The sequence below is a fragment of the Diachasma alloeum genome, unplaced genomic scaffold, assembly GCF_001412515.2.
Source record: "Diachasma alloeum isolate Michigan unplaced genomic scaffold, Dall2.0 Dall_scaffold_00183, whole genome shotgun sequence".
Classification (NCBI taxonomy): Eukaryota; Metazoa; Arthropoda; class Insecta; order Hymenoptera; family Braconidae; genus Diachasma; species Diachasma alloeum.
Window position 1 is genome coordinate 2465739 of NW_021680349.1, and position 11646 is coordinate 2477384.

The following is an 11646-nucleotide window of genomic DNA, read 5'->3' on the forward strand; positions in this document are numbered from 1 at the left end:
ATGTTTAATTTAATTAAAAATTAAAGTTAAACTTTGCCCGATTTTTCCTTGCGCCACTAGATTCAGCGCATTCTGGCCTATTTTTCCACATTGCCCTTTTTATTCCATTTTTAAAGTCTTCCAATCGGTAAATTATCAATTTGGAAATGAATCCCATAAGAGCCCGCGTATAAAAAAATTTGTTTATTTAATTTTGTCAAAGCCACTGCAACTGATTTTTCTTCATTACCAAAATTGTTAATTTCCTGGAGCATGACGAAATTAAATTGCCGACGAATGGATAAACATCCTTAAAATTCGTAAATCGATAGTTTAAAATTTCTCGACTTCAGCTTTATTCCCTTCCCTCCCCGCCTATGATAATGATCCAAATCCCTATTCTACCAACCGCCAATCAAGCTAATAATGAAGGAATTAATGTACAATATTTACGTTAGAGGTCTCCACTCACTTGAAAAACATCTCTCTCGGCGCGAAAAAATAAATGAAATCATCAAGAATCAATATGACCACGCGACGGCCCACATTTCGCAAATTGCGAGACTTGGCCTTTCCCTCCGACATCGTGGACATAACTAATGAGCATACAATGTCAGAGATAATTATTATCAGACTCATTGTAAAAAGTCCACGTGGAATCCCGAGAAACGTTTTGCAGGTACCCGCACGTCCAAACACGTCAACATGGGCAAATATTACAGTCGACGATCGAGAAATTTCTACTGAACAAAAAAATCTACTTTGGTGAAATGAATTGAAGGGGAACAGTAGTTGAGCAGTTGAATAACAAGTCAGTTTTTCCNGTATTAAGAATGTTAAATTCTTAAATAGAGAATGGAACGCCTTTTATTTGAAAATGTGGATATTGTTAATCAAAGATCGAAGAGTCAACAATAATCATTTATCAATGAAGAATATTTTTTATTTTGATTTCATAGATTTAAGGATATTTAAAATGAAACAGTGAAATTAATGTTTAATTTAATTAAAAATTAAAGTTAAACTTTGCCCGATTTTTCCTTGCGCCACTAGATTCAGCGCATTCTGGCCTATTTTTCCACATTGCCCTTTTTATTCCATTTTTAAAGTCTTCCAATCGGTAAATTATCAATTTGGAAATGAATCCCATAAGAGCCCGCGTATAAAAAAATTTGTTTATTTAATTTTGTCAAAGCCACTGCAACTGATTTTTCTTCATTACCAAAATTGTTAATTTCCTGGAGCATGACGAAATTAAATTGCCGACGAATGGATAAACATCCTTAAAATTCGTAAATCGATAGTTTAAAATTTCTCGACTTCAGCTTTATTCCCTTCCCTCCCCGCCTATGATAATGATCCAAATCCCTATTCTACCAACCGCCAATCAAGCTAATAATGAAGGAATTAATGTACAATATTTACGTTAGAGGTCTCCACTCACTTGAAAAACATCTCTCTCGGCGCGAAAAAATAAATGAAATCATCAAGAATCAATATGACCACGCGACGGCCCACATTTCGCAAATTGCGAGACTTGGCCTTTCCCTCCGACATCGTGGACATAACTAATGAGCATACAATGTCAGAGATAATTATTATCAGACTCATTGTAAAAAGTCCACGTGGAATCCCGAGAAACGTTTTGCAGGTACCCGCACGTCCAAACACGTCAACATGGGCAAATATTACAGTCGACGATCGAGAAATTTCTACTGAACAAAAAAATCTACTTTGGTGAAATGAATTGAAGGGGAACAGTAGTTGAGCAGTTGAATAACAAGTCAGTTTTTCCACTTTATTAATTAAAAAATAAATTTAAAACTTCCTTTCGTGAATTCTTTCGAAGGAAAAATGAACTGTTGAAATTTTTTGGTTGAAATTTAATTTATATCACATTACAGTTCCACTGAAATTTGAAGGAATTTCGTAATTGAAAATTCCAATGGTTTTCCAGCCAATGGAAACGATGAATCATTCATTTATTCAATGAAAATTAATCGGAATCAGGGAAACCAATATTTCTTGTCTATCTGGTATTTAAAAATGCGGAATTTGATAGAATTTTCAGTGAAATTTGAAATTTCCATTTTTTTCCAATCGAGTTTTTCCGTCAATTATTTTTATTGTCATTTTTTTAATAAACATAAAGTGAGCATACGTGCACATCAATTTTTAATGAAGAGACGAGCAAATATCACTCATATAATGAATTTCTCAATTGACAAATTTGTGACAAAAAAATAAAAATTGAATAAAAAAGAAGGAAATTCCATTACATTCGAGTCTTTGAACAGATATGTTTCTAAAAATGTCAAAGTAATGACTGTTTCATAAAAAAAAAAATTGAAAATTGAATGACAGTGAATTTTTCGACGAATGTCATACAATCATTTGTTTTCATTCATAATGACTTGCACAATAACTTGAATTCTAGATTTAGCGTCATATGATTAACATCGCCAGAATCAGCATTACGGTAGTTCCCGCGTCCTCAGATATCGGTTGATATCCCCATCTCTATGTCATGATGATCGAGTACACAGAAAATGATGAAAATAGGTAACTGATTCATTACTTAAATTAATCAACACTATCAACCAATAAATTAGGGAAAGCCAAGTGCCTCAAATAGTTTTAATGGCCAAAATTGTCATGAAACAAAATTTAAAAATACGACAGAAAAATTACTGTCTTTGAATACTAAAATATGGACAATAAAAGAATTGTCAACTCCAAATGCTACAAAACATCTCACCAAACAATAACCAAAGTGCCTCGTTCTCATTAATTTCCATAACGTCACATAACTTTTAAATCCGGCCTCCACAAATGTTTCTCCTTCACACGATCACACGAATTTAATCCCATGAATCGATTGAATCACAAAGATCCCGAGTGTAAATGCCCTCGGGTGGATCCAAACAGCGTGAGAGGTCCCGAGATCGATCTCGGCCGCATTTACGGAGACGCCTCGGAGGAGCCAAACGAGTTTGCGCTCGCACGAAACGATCGTTCCAAGTTGCTCGACCTCTTGAACCCACCCGCGAGACAATCGTTCCTTTCTTCGATGCCTCAACGAAAAATAAAAGGAACTAACCCTGTGAATACCCCGAGCGAGAAAAAAATATTGAAGACGGGGGAAAAAGTTGGGGAAGGGAGACAGGTTGACTTCGAAGTGGATTGGCGCCAAGTGATTGGGATAATGATTTATCTGGGGGTTCGGGCAATTGCATGATTCTCCGACGTGTGTCAAGCTTGACTCATCTTTATTGGAGTGACGAGCGCTAGTTGGAGGAAAAACCTTGACGTTTTGCTTGCGATTAATTATCGCGTTGAGAATTATTCGAGGTAATTGTTTGTCGGGAGAACATACGGTACATTGTGCACGTTCAAATGTAAACAAACTCGTCCTTGGGGACAAAGAGAATAAAAAATCGGGAGGTGCTTGTATCTTTCATACAGACTGTGAAAAAAATTCAGTAGCGAAGTGGTAAAACGGTTTAAGTCGACTTCTCTTAGTTGAGTTTTTGAAGAATATCTCCGAATCCAGAGGAGATATTGGAATTTTCGTAATAACCGTTTTTCTTGGGTGAATTGAGCGCTACAAAGAAGGTTTTAATAAAAATTTAGCTATCTCCCTTAGATTTCGAGATATTCACTAAAAACTAGACAATAGTGAAAATCGACTTATCGTTTTACCACTTCGCTACTGAATTAATTTTGCGGACGAATTATTTTCTTGGAAGGAGAATTTATTTTTTTATTTCTCCAGGCAGGTCATCCCCAGGTGGTCCCAGTCCGTCTCCACAAATTTTAGCTTTTATATTCAATGCAAGCATGAAAATTCCTAAATGCTTCAAATTCCACTGCACGAAAAGTACATGAAATTTATTCAACAAATTAGAGTGCATTAGTCAATGCACGAAATCAGATGAATAATGCATAAATCCGCCAAGGAGATCGAGATTTCTCGCATCACCAGATTAACACATCTGTTCGAGGGTTTATCTCATTGAGCAATTAGTGTCGATAAGAAGTCGTGAATGTCAATCGTGGAATTAAATAATTAAATTGAAACCCAAAGGAGGGAATATTCCACAGCCGTTGGTCTTGTTTCATCCTTTGTTTCTGCGAAGGCAGTTGGAGCAGCAATATTTACAAAAATTAGAGTCTATAATCTTGTTAACAAACGTTGAGATCATTTGAAACCTCAATCGTTTCTCCCGTTGACGAATGGGACAAGGTCTTCATTCTTCAAAGCGATAACTGGAGATTTAGTGGCTCTTGAAATTGTGAGTCATTCATTTTCCGTCAATTATTTTTATTGTTATTGTGTTGATAAACATAAAGTGAACATACGTGCACACACATTTTTAATGAAGAGACGAGCAATGATCACTCATTTAATGAATTTCTGAATTGACAAATTTGTGACAAAAAAATAAAAATTGAATAAAAAAAATAGGAAATTCCATTACGTTCGAGTCTTTGAACAGATATGTTTCTAAAAATGTCAAAGTAATGACTGTTTCATTAAAAAAAAATTGAAAATTGAATGCCAGTGAATTTTTCGACGAATGTCATACAATCATTTGTTTTTATTCATAATGACTTGCACAATAACTTGAATTCTAGATTTAGCGTCATATGATTAACATCGCCAGAATCAGCATTACGGTAGTTCCCGCGTCCGCAGATAGCGGTTGATATCCCCATCTCTATGTCATGATGATCGTCTCACTCGTACGTAAACACATTTCGAGTCTCCAACTGTTACATTACGTTTGGGGGGACGTCCCCATGTCGTACATCAGAGTCAACACGTTGTCGCTGGAGACGCGCGCGTCTCCGTTTTTTGTATAAATGCTTGGTAGAAAGTGCTAGAGCACTGATACACCGGCTGTTACCTCTGACGGTACGAAACGACCAGGAGAATATCATAATGAAGAGCTCAGTTTTGTGCTTCGCGGTTGTTCTGGCGTTCGCCGCATTTTTACATTCCTCTGGTGAGTCTCACGTTTTTTATTTTGTACGGGTTCCGTATAGGCAGATGGACGGCTCAGAATTGCGTTTTTCCACTTCCTACTCCCTATACAAGATGAATTAAATTAATTTTTTTTGGGACTTTCGTTTTTCGCGATTATCTCGGAAACTATGAGAGATAGAGCCTTAAAACCTATTCCATTCGATTCCTGAGGAAATTTGGGTTCCGTATAGGCAGATGGACGGCGCAGAATTGCGTTTTTCCACTTCCTACACCCTATACAAGATGAATTAAATTAATTTTTTTTGGGACTTTCGTTTTTCGCGATTATCTCGGAAACTATGAGAGATAGAGCCTTAAAACCTATTCCATTCGATTCCTGAGGAAATTTGGGTTCCGTATAGGCAGATGGACGGCTCAGAATTGCGTTTTTCCACTTCCTAGGCCTTATACAAGATGAATTAAATTAATAGATTTCTAACAATTAGAAATGGGTCTCTGAAAATCAGTGACACTTCCCTGAAAATAAAAATTGTTTTTTCTGTGTGACAAAACAAAATTTTCCCATTTTATTTACAATTATTTGGCACAGAGGAATTTTTTTCCAATTTGCAGGAACGTGTCACTGATTTTCAGAACTCTATCACCAATTATTGGTGATATTACACACTGACTAGGATATGCCTCATTATCGGTGGTTTCTATCACTGAAATTTGGTAATAGATTTCTAACAATTAGAAATGGGTCTCTGAAAATCAGTGACACTTCTCTGAAAATAAAATTTGTTTTTTCTGTGTGACAAAACAAAATTTCCCCATTTTATTTATAATTGTTTGGCACAGAGGAATTTTTTTCCAAATTTCAGGAACGTGTCACTGATTTTTAGAACTCTATCACCAATTATTGGAGATATTACACACTGACTAGGATATGCCTCATTATCGGTGGTTCCTATCACTGAAATTTGGTAGTAGATTTCTAATAATTAGAAATGGGTCTCTGAAAATCAGTGACACTTCCCTGAAAATAAAAATTATTTTCTCTATGTGACAGACTGAAATTGTCCCATTTTATTTACAATCGAATGGATTATTAACATCGCACCGGAGAAAAATTCACTGTTCGTCTCGAAAATGTACTGAAAATCGAGTTCGCTTCAAGATTACTTCCCGTGTTCGGTAATTTTTCTCCAACTTTTTTCTACGGGTATCCCAGGAAATGAATAAAAAGCATCTTCCATCGTCTGTCCATCTATTTATCACGATCGATTTCGAATAGAAGAATGAGGTCGCATGAAGTGGAGTCTGCGATCTCATAATTTGTCAATTATTCTGTCTTGTCGTGTCATGAAGTTATTCATTCTAAAAACTGAACTTCAGTAGCGAAGTGGTAAAAGGAGATAAATCAATTTTGACTATTGACCAGTTTTCAATCAATATCTCGGAATCGAAGTGAGATAGCAAAATTTTTGTTATAACCTGTTTTATGGAGCCGATTGAGTGCTACAACAAATGTAATTACGAAAATTTCGCTAACTCCCTTAGATTTGGAAATATTCCTCAAAAACTCAACTGAATTTGTCTTTCAAAAAAGTTAACGTTTCGATCCACGTGCGGGTCCTCTTCAGGGCTAATTTATTGGTGTTAAATTGCATTAAAAAGTCAGATAGAATTGCAAAAACTTAGTGTTACATTTTGCATTCAATCTTAGAATTTGTATCTAGATGCACAAGCTGAGGAACAGTGTGCAAGCCACCTCTGCCTACCCTCGAACCAATGTGCGAGCTTCGCGCAATCTGGATATTGTCCAAATCGGGAACACAGTTGCTGCAGAGAGGGTAAGTATTTCCTCGAGAATTTCATGTGAAATATCAACGAAGGACGAATATTAGGAACAGGGGATAAGGAATTGATTCGCAATGAGAGTCGGCTAAACTTCCTTTCATCTCGCTGTTCCAAATATTAATTTCTTACATTTTCCTGTTGAAAGAAAGTGTACGGAACAACCTCGAAAATTCCACTGCAAGTTTTAGAGGACTTTAAAATTTGGAGAAAATTGTGAAGAGTAATTGAACTAAATAAAATCTTATCTGCAGTTCGCAGAGAATTCCGAAGTCAATGTCGTCATTTCGGTGGCGAGTGTGTGACGCACAGATGTAACCAGCGTCTCATCGCCCGTGAAGCTCAAGATTGCAGGTCCAATGAAGTTTGTTGTATTCTAATTAACTGAAAATCATGACGATGAAAATTGTTAAGTGACTAATTTATCTACATTACCAAATACAATTGTTGATTAAGGAAATATCGTTTGTTTTTTATTTCACTACCGTCATTCAGTTTTGGTTAGTAGATGAGGTTTGAATAACGAATGGTAAATATTGACTCGAGATAAAAGGGGAATAATAAATCCATTATGACGAAATAAAAATAAAATGAAATGAAATGAAATAGTCCAGATTTTGCATTTTTTACTATATTTGCGTTAAACATAGATATTCGATGATAATATGATAATTTATATTGAAAATTTTCAACTCTGAACATTAGAATTTGAACGAATGATGAATGAAGCCATCAGTGACTTGACATTTCATAGAAATTGGAGTTTAAAATGTGAAAACAAAATTGTTCAAATAGTTCACATTTTGCATTTTTTAAATATATTTACGTTAAACATAGATATAGAATAATAATGTGATAATTTATATTGAAAATTTTTAACTCTGAACATTAGAATTTGAATGAATGATGAATGAAGCCATCAGTGACTTGAAATTTCATCGAAACTGAAGTTTAAAATGTGAGAAAAAAAATTGTATCAAGATTCAAACTTCTCAAAAATTTATTGCCGTCGTGCAAACATGGCCTCTAGATAAAAGCGGAATAATAAATCCATTACGACTGAAATAGTCCACATTTTGCATTTTTTTGCTATATTTGCGTTGCACATAGACATACGATGATAATACGATAATTTACATTAAAAGTTTTCAACTGCAAACATTAGAAATTAAATCAGTGGTGAACGAAATTTCATAGAAACAGAAGTTTAACATGCGAGAAATAAAATTGATTCGACTCAAAATTCTTCAGTCATCATCTGCATTCATCATAAATACATTCATTAGAATACATGAATGTGATAAAAACTGAAGTGTGAAGGTTCGAACAAAAGTTCATCCAAAGCTGCAAAAATTCCTGAGTTCAGAATTATCTTTTATTCCATGGAGCAGCAGTTGACATAATGCAAACGCATAACCATCTGCATTCATCATAAATTCATTCATTAAACTACACGAGTGAACAAAAACATTGAAACGCATTCTTTTCACGTGCACATCAGCATTATGGCGAGCGATGTGTCCTTAGAGATAATGAATGAAGCGGTCGGCTACTGTCACTGTGTCACCATCATCGTTTCAAACACGTAGATACTGTGGAGTTCCCCGCTGATACTGTTACATGTCGTTTATTTAAGTCAACACGACGTTTGCGCCTGCGTTTTTATGCCGATGCTTGGTGTGAGGCCATTCAAACACCAGCTGCTGACGCGGGAAGAACTAAAGAACAAGAAGAGGAATCAGAATGAAGGGGTCAATTGCTTGCGCGACACTTGTCTTGGTAATCACTGCTGTTCACTCTATTGGTGAGTCACTAAATTTAATTTTAGTTCATTTTTGGAGTGATTTAGGGACCAGGCGTCGGTGGAATCATAAATTTTGAATAATGTTAAAGTTTAAGGAAGTCAATAGCTAATGATACTCATCAATTTTAAGTTATTAAATTAATAAACAATTGAAATATCCAAATTCCAAATTATTTTATCAATCAATAATTGAGTTCGGAGGATTGACGATTATTTGGTTAATCGAAAATCTCTTTTAAGAAATTTAGAAATATTTTCCCAATAGTCAATTGACGATTTACATTATCAATTATTTTATCATTTTCAAATTTCACTCCAAATATTACTAAAACTAATGGTTGATGCCGATTAAATTTGTTGATAAATTTCTAAAAATTTGAGATGGGTCTCTGAAAGGCAGTGACATTACTTTGAAAATTAGTGATAATGTCACTAAGAATTGTTGCTACAATCGTGGAATTTCAGAATTTTACATTCATTGAATTTCACAATTACGAAACACGAACTCATCAGTGACATGTTCCTGAAAATGAAAACATTTTTTCCTCTGCGCATATTCAGTGCCAAATTACGTTGAATTTTAAATGATTTCAAAGTTCAAACATATAATTACCAAAATTTTCCGGATTTCCCTCAATTTTAATGGAATAATTAACCTGAAATTTACAATTTCCATCGATTTTTCTTCCAAAATGTAAATTTTTATTGATGAAATTGCTTGAAATTTCAGTTAAACTATAACAGTTAAAATTGTCAACAGAAAATTGTTAACAGTGTTTTGACCATTAATCGGGGCCTTCAATCAACAAATTTCATCAATTATTCTATTTATAATTGTCAATTTACTCACTTTCCATCGCAATTTTCGTCTTGGAGAAGTTAATTCTATTCTCCTCGACTCTCCTGAAAATAATTTGTTATCTTAAATTCTGAAAAAGAATGAGTTTAATGTAAATGGCCTCGGAGAATATTTTTTCTATGGAAACGGAGGGAATTTAAATTGAGAGCTCTCTGGGAGGAAACACACTTCCTCTGGAGCCTTTGATCTTCAACGAAAGCCAACGAAAGTGAATGACCTGGCGTTAGCTTTGACAGCTTGACTGAGGGCCTATGTTCTCGATTAAACCAGCCTTGAGAATTTAAATTGTTCTCCTTTTTTCGTTCGCTAATAAAAAAGGGAGAACTATTCTTCTGTGGATTGTCTTTATATTGCCTCTCCGTCCGAGGCTCTATATACGGTGACATGATCAAAATTTCCGGGATTTGACACGAAAAATTCTGACGATTATTTCCCCCATCACCCTTCTGAACAATAGAATTGCGGAATTGAACATCCCGTTGTCCAATCAGAACAGAATTGTATCGATAATACCCCGTCGTTCCGTAATTTTCCCGGTGCCCAGCAGAATAGCAAAAAATTGTCGAATTTCCCATCATAACGCCGAATAGCAAAATTTTATTTATCGAAATGGTGATGGGGGAAATAATCCGCTGATTAAAAATTTCGAGCGCCAAAATGAATCGGAGTATTTCCCTCAAAATTTCCTTCATACAAACGAATGCGTCAAATTTCGCAGGAACTTGACGCATTCGTCAAGTTCCCGGGATTTTTTTTAACCTGCGAACTCGGGATTTTTTTAACCTGCGAAACTTGACATATTCGTTTGTATGCAACGAAGTTGTCGGGAAACACCCGATTATTTTGAAGCTCTCGGGGGTATTATAACCGAAAATTTTTAACAGTCTACTTCGTATGCATCCACTCTGTGAAGGCATCGAGATAAGCAGAAATTTCCAGTGATCAAGGGTTACGTGTGTTATCTTCTTTGACATTTTCATTGCTAATGAAAGAGTGATCCTTTCTCTACTGCAGATGCCGCGGAGCTGTGTCCGGAGGAGAATTGTATGGCCCCTGACAAATGCGAGGAGCCTGTAAAGGGTCTTGTGGAGTGTCACCAACAGGGGACTAGTTGTTGCAGCGTAGGTAAGCAAATGCGAAATCTTAAATCTAAAATAATGAAATCAGTAACGAAGTGGTAAACCGGTATAAGTCGATTTTGACTAATGGCCAGTTTTCAATAAATATCTCGGAATCTAAGGGAAATAGCGAAATAGCTGTAATTTCCTTTTTTGTAGCCCTCAATTTGCGCTACAAAACAGGTTATGACAAAAATTTGGCTATTTCTCTTAGATTTTGAAATATTTATTGAAAACTGGGCAATAGTCAAAATCGACTTATACCGGTTTACCACTTCACTACCGAAATGAATTTGAATACTGAATACTGAATACTGAATACCGAAATGAATTCCTCCTCTTTTATTTAAAGATCAATGAAGTCTATGAATTCTCCGAAAATCTAATTTTTCCACGTTTGAGAAAAATTCTATATTTTTTTCATCATTTTCATCGCTGAATATTTTGTATTTACAGTTCGCTCTGAGTTTCGAACGCACTGCAGGCACCACGGTGGCACGTGTATGGACAGCTGCGGTCCAGTCCTACAGAGAGAAACTGTGGACTGCCCGGATAATCAGGTGTGCTGCGTTCTGGTTTAATTACGAGGCAATGAAAAATTGTAATTTCTGGAAACTAATAAACTTACGTGAATAAATCTACCGAAGGACTCCCACGACATTATTTATTCACATCGGCGAGTGATTGAACCAGTAGTTCCAATTCCATTGCAGCGATTAAGTGATCAATTCCATGTGTGGTTAGACAGCATTCGTCTTCCACTCATTCGTTGATATTGATTTTTTTAGGGAATGATTCACTCATTAATTTCACGTAATAATTGAAAATTCAAGGGTACATTCACCTGAATTTTCGTGATGAATATTAAGTGGACAGGACGCGCGCGCTGATCTATTTTTTCATTTACTTGAGAAAAGTTTCGCTTTCGTCGTTTGAATTTCCAGTGTACAAAATTCCATGGACTCAAATGGATTACAAAATTGAATGATACTCACTAAAACGTGAATCAATGATAAAGACGAGTGATAAGAGGAAAATTAATAAATAATTTTGAATC

The 11646-nt window shown here is 35.4% G+C and overlaps 2 protein-coding genes across 2 annotated transcripts; both read left to right on the top strand.

The window, feature by feature from the left end:
- The first annotated feature begins 4772 nt into the window (after nucleotides 1–4772).
- Nucleotides 4773–7268, top strand: LOC107047034. Its single transcript, XM_015269761.2, has 3 exons — nucleotides 4773–4988; nucleotides 6691–6804; nucleotides 7063–7268. Exons 1-3 carry the CDS (start codon nucleotides 4925–4927, stop codon nucleotides 7194–7196), a joined length of 312 nt encoding a protein of 103 aa, XP_015125247.1. The 5' UTR covers nucleotides 4773–4924; the 3' UTR covers nucleotides 7197–7268.
- A 1161-nt stretch (nucleotides 7269–8429) lies between these two features.
- LOC107047043 lies at nucleotides 8430–11235 on the top strand. The gene is made up of 3 exons (XM_015269770.2): nucleotides 8430–8612; nucleotides 10486–10596; nucleotides 11046–11235. The coding sequence occupies exons 1-3, from the start codon at nucleotides 8552–8554 to the stop codon at nucleotides 11168–11170; spliced, it is 297 nt and encodes a 98-aa protein (XP_015125256.1). The 5' UTR covers nucleotides 8430–8551; the 3' UTR covers nucleotides 11171–11235.
- Nucleotides 11236–11646: the final 411 nt, after the last annotated feature.